Source organism: Sceloporus undulatus, chromosome 2 (assembly GCF_019175285.1).
Source record: "Sceloporus undulatus isolate JIND9_A2432 ecotype Alabama chromosome 2, SceUnd_v1.1, whole genome shotgun sequence".
Lineage (NCBI taxonomy): Eukaryota > Metazoa > Chordata > Lepidosauria > Squamata > Phrynosomatidae > Sceloporus > Sceloporus undulatus.
Window position 1 is genome coordinate 76,943,353 of NC_056523.1, and position 22,423 is coordinate 76,965,775.

The 22,423-nt window shown below is 41.8% G+C and overlaps 1 protein-coding gene across 2 annotated transcripts in view; it reads left to right on the forward strand.

Annotated features, from left to right (window-relative positions):
• Positions 1–22,423, forward strand: part of SLC38A3 (solute carrier family 38 member 3) — a 115,457-nt gene that overhangs the window by 51,905 nt on the left and 41,129 nt on the right. For both annotated transcript variants that reach the window (XM_042451116.1, XM_042451115.1), the window contains 3 exons: positions 13,790–14,008; positions 16,897–16,966; positions 18,333–18,448. In XM_042451116.1, the coding sequence (XP_042307050.1) occupies positions 13,902–14,008; positions 16,897–16,966; positions 18,333–18,448 (293 nt within the window). In that variant the 5' untranslated portion in view covers positions 13,790–13,901. The remainder of the gene's footprint in view (positions 1–13,789; positions 14,009–16,896; positions 16,967–18,332; positions 18,449–22,423) is intronic.

Below are 22,423 nucleotides of genomic sequence, written 5' to 3' on the forward strand. Positions count from 1 at the left end.
TTTCATGAAGAATTCAGGGGGGGAGCAGAAACTAAAGAGCAGAATTTGAGGGTCTTATTTATTTTTTCATATTCCCTTTGAACTTCACTGGAATCTTTTTTTCAGGGACCTTTGGACCTTCAGTGGTGGTCAGGAGAATCTGGTTTTAGTGAAAGGAATATTGTGACAGAATATCAGCTTTCATTAAAGCCAAATTTTCTCTATAATGCCTATGTATATAAATTCTGTGTGTGTGTGTCTTAGCTTTGAATTTTAGTCTAATATTAAACTTGTAAAAACATCATTCTTTTAGTATATAAGAATAATGTAATGCATTCTTAATATTGTGCAGATATTACCTTTATATCTAAGTTAAAACAATTTTTCTTCAAAGCAAAGTAGTACCTAGGATTAAAGAGAGAGCTATTAGGAAACTTGCCTAGATTCTATTCAGCCACCGAAATCTCACATGAGACCACCCTTGAAAAAGCAATTATGGTATTAACTGAGATTTGTTGGATAGTCAATGTGAGTTCACATACTTGTCATTTGATTAACCTTGGCACGTTTGGCTGAAGAAGAGGAGGAGGAGAAAGAACAACTGGTTGACATGCTGAAAGCCTGATAGGAAAAAAAATTCTGATACCATTTTGCCTGTAGCATCAAGATCACTGCTAAGAAAAGAATAGAGTAGAAATTCATTTCTTCCAAAGCTCATTATTGTGTTGTATTTATTACATGGAAAGGCGGCACACATAGGGGCATTCCCAGATAATTTCCTATTCAGAAATGGACCAGATCCACACCTGCTTGCTGCATCATATGCTTTCAGACTGTATCTTACAGCATGGTCTATGTTAGTACACTTAGGGACAGCCAACAGGAATCTTAAAAATAAATTCTGAACAGTTTCTAAGTTTGAGACACTGTTGTATCCCCAAATTTCTGCTCCATATAATAACTGAGGAACAATTTTTCTTTGATAAACCTCGATAGTAGGTGCTGCTAAATGACCTCCTTGAAGTCTTTTTTTAAATACTGTTTGGATCTATTTTATATTGTGATGGCTTTTAGCTTTTAACAATAAACTTCTATTCTCTATGTTAGTACTCCTTTCCCCCGGTTCTTGGGAATTTCAGTGTTCATTGCAACCCCAGCACAAAAGGACTCATTCCTACACTTGGTGAAACAAAGCACAAATTGACAATGGTTGACTGGATTTCACCACTGTCCTATGGCAATGGCATCACTAGGGTTGGCATCAAGGGTGTCACACACACACCCATACCACACCATACAGAATACTTAGTAATGGTTTTGTACTATTATTATTATTCATAAATAGTAATTCTCATACATCACTGAATGTAATGGCAATAGTTCTGACATAAACAACCAGCAAAATTAAAATTATATCTTTCTATTGTTATACTATATGCACAGCCTAATAGTATTTATATGCACATAGTTTCATGTGGTTGAAGTGAATATTTGGTAGGGCATAATGTTTTAAAATCATAATTTAAAATAATATTTTTTAAAAATAAATTAAATTTTTGATTTTAACATTTAATTTTAAAAAAACCTCAAATACTGAGGTTCACCTCACTCACCCCATCTCTTCCACTGAACTCCAGCATGTTAAAGGGATGCAGGTAAACGCCATAGCCCATCCTTGTTCTATGGTGTGAAAGGTGTGTGTGTGTGCCTCATACCAGATTTTTTAAAAAGTAAAATTTCAATTCTTTGTTGTACAAGAATTGTTAATGTCCATAAAAGGGATAGTGGTGTTTTCTGTGTGAAAAATGAAGGACTTGATGAGATACATTGGGATGTGCATTTCTAGTAGCAAGAATAATCAGAATACTGTGATGTGTGTGTAATGCTAGATTTTTTAAAAAAGAAATAAATAGGATGACTCAGACAATTTGTTTAACATGCAGAGAAATCATATGATAGTCATTCTCAACCCCTAGCAAGTCACTGAAACAAGATGAAAGTGTTGTAGGAGTTTGCTGAAGTGTTTCTAGTTGCATTTGTAGGTTTCCAAATATGAGCTTAGTTTTGATTTACTGGTATACTCATTTCAGTGTTTGTACACATGATGGTGCAAGAAGTTTGACTAGATTTCAGGCCCATCTTTTTGGCTTCTTCATGGCTGGCAATGGGCTAGGATTAGAAACATTGCTGAGAGAATGGTTTTCTTTAAGTTTAGATAGGAAAAAGCTAGTTTCTTACTTGACTGCAAGAGAAATGCTTATGGTAGTTTGCAATCATTTGCTACAGTGTCTTGTGTGGAGTAAGAAGCTTTTCTGTTAGACTTTTAGAATGGGAAGGAGCTTCCCCAAGTACAGAAGAGGGCAAAATTTTCAGCACATCTTTGCAAAATATTCTGTTGAAATAGATGGGGAAATGGCTGGAGTTTTCCAGTGCCCATCATTCCATGACATATTAGACTTGTCATGGTGACACATGCCTTAGTTTTATCTTGTTTGGACTACTGTAACACAGTCTACATGGAGCTGCCTTTGGAAAATAGTAGGAAACTTCCACTGGTCCAAAGAGCTGCAGCCAGATTGTTAACTGGGGCTGGGTGCAAGGATAATGCAATTCCTTTCATGGGCTATTGCTCTCATCCTGGGCACAATTCAAAGTGCTATATAATCTGTAAAGCCCTATGTGGTTCAGGCCCAGGTTATTTGAAGTACTGTATTCTTCCATAAAAACCTGTCCATGTTTTGAGATCTTTGTGAAGGGTCTTCTCTCTGTCTCATCACCCTCACAGATACATCTGGTGGGAACTTGGGAGAGGGCCATCTTGGTAACTGATCCAAGGTTCTAAAACTCTCTCTGTAGCAGAGTTAAATTGTTCCCCTCCCTGCTGTCCATCCAAGACAGGTGAAGGTTGTTTGTTTGTTTGTTTCAGGAGGCCTTTGAAGACAGAGAGGGAAAGGAGCATTCATAATGTGTTATATTCTGTGTGTGTGTGTGTCATTTTGCAATGATCATACTTTTAACTGCTTTTAATTCTATTGGTAGTTTAATTATATTTTAAATTTGTATACTATATGAACTTTTAGCTATATCTGTTTTAATTTTTGTAAACCACATTGAGTCCCAGACTGGGAAAAAGGCAGATTATAAATGAAAACAACAAGAACATTAATAGAATCTGCCAGCTGTGAAGCATTCCTTCAGGTATCGTGAAGATGGTTGGTCCAGGCCTTTAGCATTTGCCAGTTTGCTAAACAGAGAGCTATTCTAAGATGTTCTGTTGATGATGTTCAAAAGCAAGTTCCACTTCTTAGGCCTTGAAAACCCTTGCTTTGCAATAGAAACAAAAACAGAACCCTTGGCATTCAGTGGGAGAAAAGAAGAGGGGTGGAATTTGCCACTGGATGTTTATCATGGAGCCTGTGCTTTCAGAATTCATTAAAAAGGCAGCAGCTGCAGTTCATTCAACAGCATTGTCTACATGATTTATAGGAGTAGATTTGTTTGTAATTGAAGCTATTTCTTGAAGGCTTCTACATATTGATAAATACAAAAAAAAACACAGCTTCCAGGGTTCTGTCACACTGTAGCATCACATGAAAAAATGGAATTGAGTGTAAAAATAGGGAAAGAGTGAGTTTATGCAGACCAACGTTGCCAATTTTGGGGGAATTCCCCGGAATCCGGGGAATTTAATTAATTTCTTTCTGGGGATTTTGACTGAATATTCCGGTAAATATTGGGGGATTCTGGGGATTTTGGATTTTGGTAAAACATTCCAGTAAATATCTTCAAGACTTGTTAGCAACAGTGATGCAGACAGAAGTTGACTCAGTATAGGATAAAGATGATCCTAGTTGGACTGGACAGGCATTCTCCTCTTTTGTAAGGACTGGTACTACGCTTAGATATCAAATAACTACCCCACATAATGAAAGCCCCTTTCTTTAACACACTGGAGCAATGCTTGCCAAGCCGGCACCCTTCAGCTGTATTGGACTGTAGTCCCCTATCACCCCAGCCTATATAGTCATGCTGACCAGGAATGGGAGTTGTAGTCCTACGCATCTGAAGGCAAGTAGCATGGGCATGGCTGCCATCTAGACTGCTGCCTTTTGACAAATATATCGAATGTAGAGTAAGACTGTATAGAGAAGAATGGACATTCCCTGGGGCTTGGATTAAATCTACAGGGCGAAGTAAATGGCTGCAAATGGCAGATTGTTTCAAGGAGGCTGGAAAATTGTACACACAGGGGATGAAGTCCCCAAGGGCCATGTGCACATTTAGTCATAAGACATCAATCTCCCAGAAGACAGCCTTTTGCTTTCTTCACCATAAGTGAATACCTGTTGTTCACTTCTATAGAAACGCATTTGGACCACAGCCTCTACAACCCTTCAGCCAACATAACCAATGTCCGTGCTGGTTGGGGGAATCTGTTTAGAAAAAGTTTCCAAGCTCTGCTCTTATAGGCATAAATAAAACACTGCAGTTGGGGATGCAATTGAGGCAGCACCAAACCTTGTCCTTGATGTTCATATGCAGAGTCTTGCTTTCCATTGAGAAGAACCAGTGTTGTCTGTATGTTACAGGGATTTCTGTATCTGAGCCCACAGGCCCACCCCAACTTCCATCATAATTTTACAAATGAGTCAAAATGGGATGCAGGTATTAGATCTGCATAAAGTTCAATGAAACTGGTACCTGGAACTAATTTGCATCTCAGATTTGCCTTGCTAAAGAAGAACTGGCCATTGCCCAAGTGGGCTCTTTCTTCAGCTGAGCCTTGCTGGTGGACCCCGATAACCAAGAGACGTGCTGCAATCTGAACAAAACCTTTAGGTAATTCTGCCATCTTGTACCTACCCTAGCCTCAGCATAGAATATTCTATTTTACTTTACACAAGGTTGCTGAGAGAGCAAGCAACTGCCCCTGGTCAGCATGGAGTTTGTAACAAAAACTGGAACTAAACTTCAGTCAGTTGCACATCAGTCCAAGATTTTCACCTCAACATTATTTTTTCTCTAGCACATGAAGTGCCCTTATGTTGTTCCAAAAGCAACACTGTTCTCTTCAAAACAGCACAGGAAACTCTCAAGAGACCAGGGTGGGTGTTAGGGAAAAGAAAGTTAGGGGGAGTTGGGGGGGGGGGGAAAGAGAGTGAGTGGGAAGGAAGGAAGGTCCTCATTACACTGAGTATGAGCAGCCTATAAAGATGCTCTGTCTTAGAGAACCACTTCCCAGATATCAGCAGGGAAGGGCTATGAGCCCAAACAGAAGGGACTTTGTGTTGCTTGCCAACATGTCCAGTACTCAGTTCTTTCAGAGCCTGGCAAACTTCCTCTGCTGGGGACTTCCTTCTAGTCCTTCTTGGCTCCCCACAATGTGCTCATGCCTTGATTGACATGGAAAGTGACTTCTCCTAGTCCCAGGTGGGCTGAATGTTAGTCCCCATGAGAATGTAGCACAGGCTGCCCAGGACTGGCTGGGGAAGGACCAGTTCATGTGAATGAAGAGGTCTTCTTCTCTGGCTTTATTGATGAGGTGGGAAGTGTTCCCACCTTATCCCCAATTAAACCCCCATTATACTGTCTCCTTGTCCTTTTTACCCCCTAGACCTGGTAAGCCTCATTACACTGCATGCCAGAAGAACTATTCTCTATGTGCAAAAGTCTTTGCAGAATTACAGTACACTCCAGTTGTCTAGTCCTGGTGGTTAAATATCTGTACCGCAGCCACTCACAAACCATAAGATTGCGAGTTCAAAACCAGCCAAGGGCTCAAGCTCGACTCAGGCTTGCATCCTTCTGAGGTCGCTAAAATGAGTACCCAGATTGTTGGGGGCAATTAGTTTACACTTTGTAAACTGCTTAGGGAGTGCTTAAGTGCATTGATAAGTGGTATATAAATATACTTGCTATTGCTATTGCTCTAGTCACTAGAATATTGGACTGAGACTCAGGAGAGGTGGGTTCAAATGCCCATTTGGTAGTGAAGCTCACTGGGTAACCTAGGACCAGGCCTATAGCTAGGCTGAGGCAACCGGGGCACCACCCCGGAGCCCCCAGCCAAAAGGGGCCCCAAATGGCGGTGCGCCAAGATGGCACCCATGGCACACAGTAGGACTCAGGAGTGTGCAAACGCTCTGCCCTACCGAGCCATACTTTCTGCCCCAGGGCCCCTAAAGACCTAGCTACAGGCATGCCTGGAGCAAACACTATGGCTGCTGCCACACTGCAGAATAGGGTGTCACCTGATGTGGTCTGCACCCCCCTAGTAATGCCACTGGAGCTGATTCAATGGCTATCTGTCTGACCGGCAAAAAAGGTGCAAGAAGCAAAGAGAAGAAACGTCTCTGAGGCTTCCCACTATGTAAGATTTGGGTTCTGTACCCAACTGTGCCTACTATTGCATCCTGCAAACCACAAGACTAGACTTAATAGTCAGCCTTCCATACCCACAGATTTTTTTATTCAAGCATGCATGGTTTGAAAATACTTTGAAAATATTTAAATTCCAAAAACTAAACTTGATTTTGCCATTTTATTCAAGGGACACCATCTTACTGGGCCATTGTATTTAACGGGATTTATGTATCCACAGGTTTTGGTATCCATGGGGGGTGGGTGGGTCCTGGAACCAAACTCCTGTAGATTACAAAGACCCACTGTATATTCAGCTACAGCAAGGCAAGGTTGTTTCAAGGCATTTGGTCTGCTAACTCTTGCCTAGCCCTAAAGCAGAAACATCAGACTGTTCTCCTCATATTGGGAGAAATCACACTGGTGTAACTTCAGCTTTCAGAAGCATGGGAACCTTCCAGGGCTGGCATTGGCAATCTTTTTAAATAGGCACATTGGATTATTCCAGCAAGAGCAAATTAGATGCAGAGTCTTGTTTGAACTGACAGCAGTGACGCGCCTAGCAAGCAAGCTTTGGTCTCTATGTAGATTTGTTTCACTTTCTGGATTTTCTTACAGTAAATCAGATAATGCAATTTTTTATCCATGTTTTCCACTCTGTGCCCAGTATTTTGCTTGCCTACAGTGAAAGGATTCCCATTCCTTACTGTTGCTAGTTCTTTTTTTGCATATCCTGCATCCTTTTGCCTTGCATTAACATCACTGGGCTTCCACTAATAGGCAGCTCATACTGTGGTCTCTGCTCACTGTGAAAATAATCCAGGATGAATCTGGGTTGAATATTTCATTGTTCACATGCATCCGGAATGCATCTGATTAAGGTTTTTTTTTGGGGGGGGGGCAAATACCCCACTTAATCCGGAATAATTGGTATTAGGTTTTTCTTTGAATTTTTAAAAAGGATCTGTATTGTTGGTAGCGTAAATAACTTGTGCAAATAGATCTGAATAGACCTGGGATAAAAATTTGCATGTCTTGAATGGTTCTGAATGAATTCCCATCATCAACTCTAACTTTATTCAAATGCTTGCACATGTGAGCAACGGAACTTGCAGAGATGTGCATCTGTGTGGTTCCATGGTGTAAATAACAAACCTGGAATGCATGAGTGCGATAATTTGCATGCTTATGTCTAACTTCAGGAAGAGAGGAAGCTGCTCTACACAATACTGAGCCAGCCTTGCAAGCTGTTGCTTCCTTCTAACCTCTTCTCGTGCACCAGGCCAAGCCCTCTGGTCTGTTCTGGTTCAACTGATTCACAATGCAAGTGTTGTGACCTGCTCTACTTATACCAAGAGCTATAAGTAGCTCAGTCTGTTTTAGCACAAAAAAAGAAGGCTAAGACTTGTAAAATAGTTGTGATGAACAAGGATAAAATGTTAATGGTAATAATGGGTACTAATTCCAAATGGTGAAAGCTGAACAGACTTGCATGAGAAACAGGGTGCCTCATTTTAACAAATGTAATTAAGCTTCCTTAGTGATGCTGAATGCAGGAGGCTTGGATGTTTCCAAGTTTTTATTAAATCCCCATTGGATGTAGAACACCCTAGGAATTCTGTCTATCTTTTGTGTGTTGTGGTGGTAAGCAGAGCATAGAAATGTTACTTTTACTGTCTACAATTTCCAGAATCCCCAAGCCAGTTTAGCCAGTAGCTGGCAGTTGAAGTTTAAAAGGTAATTCTCCCCAAAAAAGGGTGTAAGGCAACATCAGTGCCTGAACTGGATGAAGTAACACTTGACAATTCTGTTCCTAGTTTTCTGATTGCAGCACACCACTTTTCTATCCCCATATCATAAGGCACCAGATCATGTCTGATCTTGGAAGCTAAGCAGGGTCAGGTCAGGTCAGTAGTTGGATGGGAGACGATCAAAAAATACCAGGTGCTCTTGGCAGTATTGCAGACGAAGGTAACCTCTGAGTTTTCCTTGTGTAAGAAACCCCTAGGAAATTCGTGGAACTGCCGTACGTCAACAGGTGACTTGAAAACACATGAACATATACACACAAAGTCCCTGAGGCTTGTTGTTGTAAAAGGAGGTTTGCTTAGAGGGTGTAGTACAGCTGAAAGAAGTCCAGGAAACATGTAAGTTCCTGAATACCAAACACTGACTATATGAAAAAAGGGGACACTGACACCCAAAGTTCTGCTGGTGTTCCAACCCTGCAGCATTATATCGTCAGGAGTATAAAATTTGTACTAAAATTCCTCAAGTCAATATTGGCATGTGTCCAACTGTCTGGAGCCAGGAGGTCTGTAATCCCAAAAGACAGGAAGGTTGCTTCTTTACTATGGTAGTCTTGCTGTTTCTGAAACTGGATGTCCTGCAGACAATGGTGAGCTGCTTCTGGGGGAAGGAGTGTTGAAACAACGTGATGGCTTGCCTCACTTCTCTTTTCTGCTAAAATGAGAACTTGTCTGCAATGAGCAAAGCTCAGTAATTGTTTGGGTTCCTTCAAATTATAAGGGCATGTACATACCTGAAAAATCCATGATCACAAATGATCATGGTTAAGACTGGCTGATGCATCATCATGTGCCATTTCCCAGCTCTGAGTTTTCCAATGTAAGTGGCATTGCAATCCTGTACATGTCCCATGTAGCCTAAACCTTCTGCAGGAATGCTCTTCCTATTGTATCGGTGCTCTGTTCTGTTATTCCACTGTTAAACTTTTCCTGTACTTGTCTGTTTTCACTGGCTCACTCCTTATCAGCTGATTTTCTGCTCTATAAAATCAAAGAAAAAGATGTGCCTGGGAACTAAACCTTGCCACCCTGCTGGATTCTGAATACAATGGCCTGACTCTTGAATCTGGCTGGGTGGAAACATTGGAAAGTATTGTTAGCATCTTTTTGATATGTTGAAAGGAGGTTGTAATTAGGCCATCTGAAGGGAGTAAGTGGCAGTGTTGAATAACAAATAAGCTCAGGTTTTATTTATTTATTTATTTTCTGGTTGATTTGCTTTGTGTTCCACTGAAAAACAAAACAGGAGGTTTTGCTTTGGCCACCAGAAGGTGGTCCAGTAGCACTTCTCTTCTTACCCATTCATGCTTTATTGCTGTCATTTTCAGGTACCCTTGCTCTAGAATGAGAAGGAAAGTATGTGTTATGTGTGTGAGGGAGGGGGGGAATGGAAATAGAATAATTTAACAGTTTATGGGAGATACTTTTATAGAGCTGTTAGCTCCTAAAGGCATTTTCAATGCTCTTGACACATTTCCTCAAATGCTACTGAATCTTTTGACACCATGAGATGAGACAAGATTCTCAAAGACAAAGCCAGGCTTTTTGTACTCCCGAGTGCCCAGTGCTACAACAAAATCAAACACTTTTTGCTCTGGGGCCAACAGGAAAGTCTGTAATCACACAACCAGGTAGCCTGCTGATTCTATACAATCATTAAAGGTATTGGGGCCCTCTCCACTTTTCACTCTGGTAACCCCAGGAAGAGCTGGTGTGTGACCCTGAGCTCTTTAAAAGAGGATTGGAATTTAATTGAAATCTATAATGCATTGTCTCGTCACAATTTTTTTTGAAAAGCAACAGATAGGTCTTATAGTTTGCATTTCACAGGAATTACGTGGCAGAAGAGTGGGAGAGGAAAATGACAATATCTAAGAATGTGGCAGGAAAGACTGGTGGAATTAACAAATGTCAAAGTTTCCTTACTGAAGAATCACCAGGACAGGGTGATTATGGAATCTGATGAGTAAGAGTACACCACAGATGTTTATAGTCTACTTTTCATTGAACTCTCAGTCACTCTGTTGTCCCCATAGTCCTGAAGGTTGGAGTCCCCCAGATCAGAAGGGCTCACTTCCAAATAAGATGCAAATGGATCTTGTAGCACTGTTGAGCATCAAGTTGGTAGCATGAGCAAGTTTCGTCTTGTCTCACAGCTGTCTCGCAGTGGATGCACTATCGGCGTTTGAAGCAACATGTCCAAGACGGAGCTTCTTGTCTTTCCTCCTAAGCCCACCCTTCAACACTCCTTTTCTGTCTCTGTGGACAACATTTCTATTCAACCAGTCCAGCAAGCCCGCAGTCTTGGTTTTATCTTTGATTCTTCTCTGTCATGTATCCCTCAGATCCAGACCACAGCCAAGGCTTGTAGATTCTTTTTGTACAATATTGCCAAAATCCGACCATACATCTCCGCCTCTACTGCCAAGATCCTGGTCCATGCCCTAGTGATCTCACGACTGGATTACTGTAACGTCCTCCTGGCTGGGCTTCCTCTTTCTCACCTCCGTCCTTTAATCTCTGGCCAGCATTCAGCTGCATGCATTATCACTTCCACCCACCACTCTGACCACATCTCTCCTGTGCTGGCATCCCTTCATTGGCTCCCCCTCCCTTTCCGTATTCAGTATAAGCTCCTGCTGTCGACATTCAAAGCCCTCCATGGACTGGCCCCTCCTTACTTATCAGAACTTATTTCTCCTCACCTTCCCACTAGGGCCCTCCATTCTGGTAGTCAAGGTCTGCTGTCCCAACCCAGGATTTTCTCTGCCCCATCTCGGATTCACTCGCTGCCCCTCACTCCTGGAACCTTCTTCCCCCACGAGCAAGAGCCATCACTTCTTTAACTAGCTTCAAAACAGAGTTGAAGACCATCCTGTTCAGAGAAGCATTCCCAGGCATTGCATAACTGTCACTTGCTATTTTATGTTCTTTTGGTGCCTGTTTTATCGAACCATTTCCTGTATTGCTATGTACTTTAAATGTATTAGCCTACTAGCCCCACCACCTTTCCCTTCTCCTTTTATGTCATGACTTTTTAGATTGTAAGCCTGAGGGCAGGGAACCGTCTAATTAAAGAGATTGTATGTACAGCACTGTGTACATTTACAGCACTTTATAAATAAAGGTTAATAATAATAATAATAATAATAATGATGATGAGCTTTTGTAGGCTTGAGCCTACTTCCTCAGATGTATCTGAGGAAGCGTACCAGAGTGTCTTTCCTGATACTCTTACACAGTCTGTCATATTGTGTCATACTGCAATGGGGAATTGTGTGAGAAACTTGACATGCTACTGATCTTCCCATCCTTGGTCTCTTTGGCCTCTAGATTCTCAGGCTTAATGCTGGATCCTTGTTCTTTTCTATTGACTGTTTACTGTGTGATTGGCATAAATGTGAAAGGCCAATTATGACTTCATTACTTTCCTTAGCATTGCGAATAGCTGGAGGTTATTAGTGCATCTAAATTGGTTGGTACACTCTGTGCAAGGAGAGCAGCACTAGGATCTCACTGAGAAATACCAGCAGGTGGAAGAGTGGGAAACTGGCCAACCCTTGGCTGCTCCGTAGCTGTGCCATCAGACAAGGTGACCTGTGAAAACATAAAAGAGGAGTCCCCTGTGGTTCAGAGGAGATCAGATGACCACTCATATTATCTCTCGCTCAGAGCTTGGATAGGTTATGTCAGCAGGCCTCATTTCAAAGTAAGATGCAAAGGGAGAGAGAGAGAAAAGTTGGTAGCACGAGCTTTTGTAGACTTGAGCCTACTTCCTCAGATGTATCTGAGGAAGTGTACCAACCAATATGTCTCAGGAAGTAGACTCAAATCTACAAAAGCTCATGCTACCAGCTTCTTTCTTTCATTGGGGGGTTCTACAGACCGCCCCAAAGGAGTGGCTCTGCACCGCCTTTTTTGGTTCCGGATCGGGGCCGTGGCAACCATGCTGGCTGGGATATTCTGGGAGCTGTAATTTGAAGAAGTAATTTTCCCAAGCTGTTTCCTCAGTTTTTGCTTTTCCCAAACCAGCATCAGCAGTATGGATTATATTGCCTATGCAGTTACTAGCATAAGAGTATGTGTGACAGTCCACAGTTTCAAGCAGGGTTTGGTATGAGCCTTTTTGGGAATAATTAGAAAGATTGTTTTTTATTGTGTTTATCTTACATCAGCTACTTGGTTACAAATGCATAACTAAGTAGTGTCTATAACCCCACAAACCCCACCTTGGCAGTGAGCAGCTGCATCTGGCAAAGAAGGTCTGTTCAGTTGCTGATCAGGGCAAAAAAAAAGATGTTTTCAGCCCCTTCTGCCAGTGAGTGAGGTTGTAACAAAGAAATGTGATGGGGCTCTGCTTCTGGCTGTTGAGCCTTGCTTGCTGGTGGGAGCAGAGTCATCCTTTGTGAGACCCAGTTGGCAGCTAAACAGACTTCCTCCACCTGATGTGGCTGCTGACTTGGGGAGGCATTTACAAGTGTGGCAATAGTGCCATGACAGTGACTAAGTAGTGCTACTGAAGCACCATTTACAAATCCCAGTGAGCACTGAAGTTAGACTTGCTCAGGCCATTCTATTTCCTATAGCCATGTATGGATGCAAGAGTTGGACAGTAAAGGAAGCAGATGGAAAGAAAATCAACACGTTTGAGATGTGGTGCTGTAGAAGAGTGACAAGGATAGCTTGGACAGCCAAAAAGACAAGGAAATGGGTTCTTGAACAGATCCTACCACAAATCTCCTTGGAAGTCAAGACAATTACATTGAAGCTGTTGTACTTTGGCCACACAATGAGAAAGCATGGTTTAATAGGGGGGAAAACAATAATGCTATGAAAAGTAGAGGGTAGAAGGGGAAGGGGGCTGCATGCCAGATGAATGAACTCAATCACTGGGGTCACATTCATGGATTTTCGGGGCTTGAGCAGAGCAGTGGAAGATAGGGAATCTTGGAAGTGTCTCATCCATAGGGTCACCATGATTCAGAGTCGACTCGAGGGCAGCTAACAACAAACAAAAATGTCTAAGTTATGAATCCATAATTGCAATACAGAATGCCACCAATTATTTATTTTATTTTATTTATCCTATTTGTTGCCCTTATAACTAGAGATCCCTGGACAATGTATGGTAAACATATAATACAAACAATAAACATGGTAAAACATGCATATTATAAAACAATGTTAAAGCCAGAAGCCTTGTAATAAAATCAGTGCAGCAATGGAATTACAGGGTGCATCTATACTATAGAAATAATGCAGTTTGACACCACTTTATGTGCTGTAGTTCCATCATATGGGATTCACAGCTTTCCAAAGTTTCTAGCCTTCTCTGCCAGAGTGCTGGTACCTCACAAAACTGCAAATCTCAAGATTCTGTGGAATGGAGCCATGACAGTTAAAGGGATATCAAACTGCATTATGTTTACAGTGTCAATGCACTCATAGACAAAGAGTAAATCTAATAAATAACTTCTTGGTTGAGTTATCTGAAATTTTATATTACGGACTTGAATATATGCACCAGTGATGTTTTTCTCTTCTAGGCTTTTATATATTCTGTTCTAAGCCTTTGATGTTTATTTGTTTGTTTTAAAATTGGAGCAAATATCTCATTGACTGGTGTTTCTTTCCCAAAACAGCATCATTAAAGAGACTGGGCTCTGAAGATTTGAACTCCACACTTTGACCTGCTGCTCATCTGAAAACTAAGTGTTTGAAAGCTCAGCTGCCAGCTCACTTCAGGGTGCAGAGATGAACTCCACAGACATCCCCATTCAAACAGAAATGGTAGAACTGGTGCCGAATGGAAAACACTTAGTGCTGAATGCTTCTTCCAGCCCATCTGTGGGAAATGACAGGTAATGTGGTACACTTCCAAACACTGTGCACTGCCTAATTGAGAGCCAGTTTGCTGGTCTAAAATTTAATACAACATTGTACGACATTCATACAGCATTCTCTTCCTTTTGAATAGTGGGTTGCAGCCATGTTTATACCAGAGCCACAGGTTGAAAAGTTTAATTTCTTTGGACTACAAATCCCAGAATATCTCAGTCAACAACTATGCTGTCAGTCAGGGGATTCTGGAAATTGGGTTTTTTAAAAAAAAAAAACTGTAAATTTGTTCCAGGCATATATTCGACCGCATAAATGCTTATCTGATCTCTCTTATACCGGGGTGGGTAAGTGTTGCATTAGCACTTTCTCAAAGACATTGTTTGGGCCACACCCCCATTTCACCTGCAACTTCCAAATAACTCCAAATGCCCTCTCTGGGGCGTGGGGGCATTTCCCCTATGTTTTTCTGCCTTCATGTGCCATTTTAGGCCCAGGAGAGATACTTTTATTTTATTTTTTATTTTTTTTTAGCAACAGAAAGTGACTGGAAAATACTTCCTATTCATTTTTCTGTTTCAAAAAAAGCCTTCTCATGTGGCTAATGCTGGAAACACCCCACACATCCCTTAGAAGGCATTTTGTGATATGAGCCAAAAATATAAACCTGGGAAGCTCCGGGGGGGGGGGGGCACAAAAATGACTTTGGAGCCCCATGCCCTAGACCACAGCTTTTTCCCAATTTTGAATTCATCATCAGAACCATCAGAAACTGTTTTGGCAAATTTTAAACTCTTTCATTTTGTCCTGGACTGTGGCCAGCACACACAAACATACGCCAATAAGGATGGCACAACAAGGTAATTAGCTATGCAGCTGGAAATAGTCCACAAACCTTGCTGGGAGTGAGAGAAAGAGCAAACCAAAAGCCAAAGCCGAAGTCAAGACAACAGGGATCACAATAGTCAGTCCAGTCCAGGGTCAGGGTAGCAATAGTCCAGTCCATTCCAAAGTCAAGAGTCAAAGCAACAAGGAGTCAAGATACAGGGAGCCAGTGCAGGCAGCAATCACACCAAAGGACCATGCAATAAACTCTGACACCAAGTTAGCATCTCACAGGTGGTTAAGTAGGAGATTCCCTCCTCAGTGCCAGCTGAGGCTTGTCTCTCATCTTCCTCTGGGGCTGTGAGATCAGGGCTGGCTTCTGGCAGAGCAGGATTAACACCTGGTGTAGCCTCAATTACCTCTTGCACTGGAGGAACCCCATCCTCATCCTCCGAGACCTGCTCTTGGCTGGCCATGACACATTTTAACTTTTCAGATTGTTTAATATATTTTTAGACTGCTTAAATTATTCTTACTGTTTTAAATTATTTTGAACCAAATCAATTAATTTTATTGCAAGCCCTCAGAGATCCTTGGATATAGGGAAGGATATAAATATTTTAACAAATAGCTCTAAAAAGAGAGAGAGATGGAAATGTTACTGAACCTTGCCACAATTTTCCTGTTCCTTTCCTCTGGAATTTGATCTCTTTCAACATGTACAGAACAACTGTCCATTACCCCTGCCCATCTGTATTAACCATAATTCAGCAATCAGGTGTTTGGATGCTCCAAAGACCTAAGTAATCTAAATTCCACATAAGCAGAATGGTATATACAATGAGATAATAGTGACACAAGATCAAACAAAGGACAAGCAGTGAATCTGAATAATCAGGACACAGTTATAACAGAGGCTATGGGATTTTCTGTATCAGTGGTTTTATCAATGTGTTTTTGTTTCTTACATGCTACCAGAGCATCTTCTGTCAATGCTGCAGCCAGATATGAAACTGTCAAGAATGTTTCATTTTCTGGGGAAAAAAAATTACTTTCCTGGCATTCAAAGTGCACTGTATACTTGAGAAAAATATGATTCCCCTCTTCTTCTAATAATCAATCTGTTGGTACTATCTGGACTTTCCAAGAGGCATAGGCCAGGTCCCCCATGGAGCATCTTTGGAACAGGATGGTGCAGAAGTGACACAGTTTCCTGCCTATGTGCCTGCATCACTTTATGAACAGTTACATTTTATATTAATTCCCAAATCTTGCATTGCAGTCAAAATGTAAACAGATGAGGGGCTGTAAAAAGGGGGCGATAGAGGAGGTAACTGCAACGCAACCCTTCTATGTTACAATCATTTTTGAAGTTGTTTTTCTTCCAATATAGGTAAGTTAATGCACTGTAGCCAATGAAGTGGCACATGTGAGTGTTCCTGGCAAAGGTCAAAACTCAATGTTTCGGATGTGTGGACAGCTGGATTGGGATGGAACAGGAGTGAGCCATTTGTCCACATATCTAAACACCCACCAGGTGTCACCAGTTTCCTTTCTCCATTCATGCTGGAATAGGGAAACTAACTGCCTCCTCTGGGGGCTGCCACCATGCTGCCTTGCTGGCCAAACAGCTCCCTGTGAGAGCCTGGTCATTGCTTTTGCCTGAGGTCAGAACAGGGTGCCTGTGCATCAATGAAGAATTGGTAGAGAGGCCCCCTCCTTGTTGATTACTTGGTGGGGAACCCCGGTCTGACATCAGCATAAGCTACAGTGAAGCCAGGCTCTCACAGGGAACTGCTTGGCCAGCAAGACAATGGCAGCAGCATCACTGAGGAGCAGCAACACAGGTCACCAGGGCCGATGCAGTGTCAACTCGACTGGACTGTGTGCACAACAATGAGGTGTTGAATTGGATTTGGCCCAGTGTGTGTGGTCATTATCCAGAGCCAATCCAGGTCATAATGGTCTGGACTGGGATTAAGCTGCCAGTGTAGATCTGCCTATAGTTACTGCTTCCTGTTCCATAAACGTAAACTGTGAATCAGGAAATTAACAAAGGTTGTCCTTCTTTATGGTCTTGTTCCAGATTTGATGATAACCAGCCAGAGATGGAGGAATTTCTTCCGCATGAAAAGAAACAGACCCATTTCACAGATGTAAGTTTAGATGCATGCAGCTGGGTTTTGGCTTGAGTAATGAGCAAAAATTGGCTAACATCCCATGTGCAATTGTCCATACTTGATACAAAGGATCTTGATATTTTTAGTTGGGCAACTGTCAAAAGAGTGCAGTGGAAAGTCGATAAAGATTCTTCAGATTTATTGGACAGCAATAATATATATTGATTACAGATAGTAACCCACCATCATTTGTTACTTTCTAGTATAGAAATAGACAGCAGTTTCTAGTATAGAAACCAGGTGTAGACTTATTTTTGAAGGGTGCATGTGCATTTTCCCTGCTATCTTCAACTTATTGGCCAGGGGAAGTGAATGGAAAGACCAGTGACTTTGACAATGGCACTTAAGCTGGCTCTTTCCAGAGTAAACTGTAGCAAAAACTGATTGCCAGCTAGCATTCTAGGAACTAATAATAATAAGAAGAAAATTTATTTATGTTTCCCTGCCTCTCCCAATGGATTGAAGCGAGGTTACAGGCTACTAAAATCAATACATATACAATCTAAAAATATTACATCAAAACATCAACAATCAGACATCCAGGGGCAAGGCCGAATATCGTTGTCAGACAGGCATATTGGTCATCACTCCTCGGGGGAGAAAGCTTGATAAAAGAGCACCATTTTAAATCTCTTTTTAAATGTTTCCAAGGGGGTCGTGAGACAGAGCTCTTCAGGAAGACTATTCCACATCCTCGGGGCCGTTATCGTAAAGGCCTTTTGGGTTGTGGAGACATATTTGGAAGATGGTGTTTCCAGTAAATTCTTACCAGATGTTCTGAGTGTGCGGAGCAGATCATATGGGGAGATGCGGCCCCTCAAGTAACTCGGGCCCAAGCCATGTAGGGCTTTATAGGTAATAACCAACACCTAGTATTGTGCCCGAAAGTGAATAGGCAGCCAGTGAAGATCTTTCAACTTAAGTGTTATATGGTCAAACCTGGATGCACCGGTGACCAATCTGGCTGCCATATTTTGCACTAACTGAAGCTTCCGGACTTGGTACAAGGGTAGCCCCATGTAGAGAGCATTACAGAAATCTAGACGAGAGGTTACCAGAGCATGTACCACCCTTTCAAGGTCCCTTTGGCCCAGGTAGGGTTGCAGTTGGCGTATCAACCGAAGTTGATAGCAAGCACTTCTGGCCGTCACATCTACTTGAGATGTCAACTGCAGGGACGAGTCCAGAAGTGGTCGTTGTTGTTGTTGTTGTTGTTGTTGTTGTATGTCTTCAGGTTGTTTTTGACTTATGGTAACCCTAAGGCTAATGCTAATGACTACTCTTGCAATGTATATAGACTTTCTCTTTCACACACTCACTCAGTCTGTCTCTTCCCTTACAGTTTGAAGGAAAGACCTCTTTTGGGATGTCTGTCTTCAATCTCAGCAATGCCATTATGGGCAGTGGGATCCTTGGTTTAGCGTATGCCATGGCCAACACTGGTATCCTCCTTTTTCTGTAAGTCTTGCTCCCAGTATCAGAAGAACTCAAGAATATGTCCAAGCAGTTTCCCTAAATGTTTTGAGCAGTTTGTGCAGTCCTCTCTTATTCTGTTCTAAATGCCCCATTTCCAGAGTGTTTTCAACTTAATGTACTGCCTAATAAATAGGGACTAATGTTACTGTTTTGATGCCCTGTTAGTGCTGTTTTAGATAAATGCTTCACCAACCACACATTTCCTCATGACTGTTTTGATCAAACCTGTCCTCTGGTTTATTTGGGACTTTTGTTTATCTTGATTCACACATGGTGGTGACAACACAGATACTCTCCTTGCAATGGGGACAAACAAGCCATTTGTTTTATATGATTATATGAGGAGAACTACGAAGATGCCATCCACTTTGTTGTTATTTGCTATTCCACTGACTTCAAGTGTATATATGAATATGAATAAATTATTCCTTTTGAATGTGGTACATCCAAGAGCCCTGTTCATCAATAGTCCTGCTTGGGTCTTGGATGCTCAGGTCTGTGGCTTCCTTAATTGAGAAAATCTACTTATAATGTGGTCTTCCTCTTTTTCTACTTACTTCTAGTCTACCAGTCTATTTCCTTCCAGTCTACTAAGCATTATCATTGTCTCATGATGTATGCAAAGTACAATAGGCTCAAATTAGTTGAACTATATCCAGTCAATTTCATTTATTTATTTATTTTTCTTTAGGAATAGAAATAAACATAGAAATAGTCGAAGATTTTCTATACCTCAAGTCAGTCATTCACTAGAAGCCAAAATTACCATCATACTCTGGGCACATTATGAGATAAAAAGACTCATTGGACAAGATGATAATGGCAAAATGGAAGGTAGTAGGAAAAGAAGAAGACCACATTACAGATGGATTACAAATGGATTGATTCAATCAAGGGAGCAGCAACCCTGAATTTGAAAGTCATGACCATGGCAGTTGATGACTGAGAGGGGCTCATGGAAGTCTCTTATTCATAAAGTCACCATAACTGAAAGCCAATCTGATAGCAAATAATAACAATTTTATTTATATTCCACATTCCTTCAAATGTGAGACACAAGGCCACCCACAACATAGATTAAAACAAAACTAAACCATCATAATAAGCTGTCCTATTAAGGGCAGCACATATTTAAAAGAATTTAAAATGTTTTAAAACATAAAAATGTGAATAGCAATACAGCACCACCAATGGAAAAGCTTCCTGAAAAAACCAGGTAATAGTCCCAGACCTATCTAAATAATGGGGTCTTTACCTGTTGGCTGAAGAAGAGCAGAGAATAGCCAGCCTAGCCTCCTGTGTGAGCCTGGCAGTAGCCACTAAGAAAGCCCTCTCCCACCTGTCCTGATTTGGCAGGGACAGTCCTGATTAATACTCTGCTGCCCCTCTTTTTCAGTTGCTTTTAAAATGTCCCCGTTTCTGTCCTCTCCTCCCACCTTTCCCAGCTTATTTCAACTGTTATAAACTGAGTTCTAAGTGCAAAACCAGTTTGTATTCAGTTAACTCAGTGGGGAGGAGAGGAGATGAAGGAGTGAGATCTTGCCCTTCCCAGTAGGCTTAGGCTAAAGCAAACTGCTGCAGCCTTTCAGGTTTGTGTCTTCATCTTGACTCCACTGTGATGTTGCTCAGCCACATGTGTCCCAATTTTCATCTCTGAAATGTCAGAGGCTATGATGTTGTCAGCAAACATGCCTCGCCAAATGTGCTAAGGGAGATACTTAACTCTTATTAGATACATTGTTGTTACTTTTAGTCAGTGAACAAACACGTCTATATCTCATGAAGAAACTGGATTGCAAGCAGGGGAGTATCTTTACTATAAATCTGTAGCAGTTTGAGACTGTTTTACGTCTCATTGTCCCATCCTTTGGAATCCTGAGATTTTAGTCTGGTAAGTTACTTAGAGTTGTCTGTTAGAGAGTTCTAGTGCACTTCCCTGACCTACAGTGATGACGCATTCTAGCCAAACTATAAATCCCAAGATTCCACAGAATGAAGTCATGGCTGAAAAAGTGCTATCCACCTGCTATAATTGTGTAGTGTAGACAAAAGAAGAATGCTTCCTTCTCTTTGTGTGTGTGTGTGACAGTACATTTCCTTGATCATTTCAGGCATACCTAATGACCCTGCTATTGATCTCACCCCTAAAAAAAATTGTTTCTCAGTATAAGAGCAAACTATGTGACTCCATGCCTCCTCTCTCTTACCCTTGTATGTCTGGCTTCAACACTGAGATTGTGTAGTCAAAAGTCCAATAATTTAAGATGTTTTAAAGATTAAACTTCAACAATATTTCAGAATATACCGATTCAAAAAAAAAGAAAGAAAGAAAGAAAGAAAGAAAACCCAACCACGACCCTCTCCTTCATTTCTAAATTGAAAGAAAGTACACAAAACTGGACTGTTGAAAGAAGAAGGGAAGATAGGAAAAGTTTTCCAATGAAATTGAATAAATTCAGTATAGTAAAACTAGAGAGAATTTTTTTTACTAGTGAGTACTATTTTCTATTGTGTTGGGGCTTAGCAGTTCCTATCATAGGGCCAGTACAGACAGGCGCTTTTCGCCGGCCTGGGCCTGAACTAAAGGTACATGGGGGCTGAGAGTTTACATGCTCAGCAACCCTACTCTGCACCCTGGCCGCCATCATTGAGCACGCCTGTCCATATGGGGTGCATGATGATGATGTCCATGTGGAGCAGTGCCCAAACAGCACTGTGCTGCACAGACATCATCATTGCATGCAAGCACACTAATGGTGCCCCGCATGCAGCCTGAAAAGGACCCAGTGGGAGCGGGTTCTTTTTAGGCCTCCCGGAGGCCGTGGCATTTGGTTGCCACAGTCTCCATCCAGGGCAGAAAGGGGCAGTGTCTTGCCACCCCTTTCTGCCCATCTGTCGAGCCCCCCTAGTCATATAGGGCTGGGCAATTTGTACATGTATGCATAAGAAGGAGGGATTACAATTCACACACAAAAGAACTTGTGTCTCCACACTCTTTCCTTGGATCTGAGAGGACAGCTGCTGGATAATCCTATTGTTAGTCCCAAATGACTTTGTAAATCCCAGACATTTCACAGATGATCAGATTCTGGTCAAGATGAGGAAAATTAATAAGGAAGATGAACACACAAGCTGGAAGAAGCTGCAGCAGTTTCCTGTTGCCTGAGCCTAGTGGGAAGGACAAGATTCTGTCCCTCTCCTCTCCCACCTGCTGAGTTAGTTAAGTGCTATTAAGTAGGACAAAACAGGATCAATCTGGACTGTTCCTACCAAATCAGGACAGTTGGATGGTATGAGGTCAGCACTTATCTAAGTTTCTTTAATTCAGTAGGTCTGCTCTAGTTGAGCCTAACAAGAGGATTGTGGCTAAGATTCACTAGAAACACAATCCATAGTTTTCTAGAGCCAATGGTGCAAGACTGGCAACTTAAGATAGGAATGTGACTTGGCTTCCCTGAGGACACAGACTCTGAGTAGAAAAGGTGGGCTGAATGTTCTTGCTCACTGGCAAGGTTGCTCCCAAGACAGAAAACAGCTCTGTTTGAGAAAGAAGAGACAAAGGAGGCCTGTTAAGCTTATACTGTGTGGGTAGTGGCAGGTGGGAGCTGGGGCAGGTTGGGGTCTCCTGCCTAGGGACAAGCAGGACTGTAGTTTTATTGATGACTTGGGAAAGGGTGGGGATGCTGATTCAGTCAGGCTCACCAGTGTGGGTGGCTGCAATGTCCCTCTGCTGCTTCCTTTCTCCCTCCTCTGTCCATGGATAGAGGTGAGGAGATGGGGCTTAGAAAACAGCAAGATGCATTCCTTTCAGAGCAAGAATCAAGGCAGCAGACCAGCAGCTAGAGAAGGGATTATTATGTAGCTGAAAGGTGAACTATCAGGTTAGGGCCATAAGTCCTCTGCCTTCTGTTGTTGGTGAGAAATAAATGTCTTGTAGAAGAATTGTTCATCCTGGAG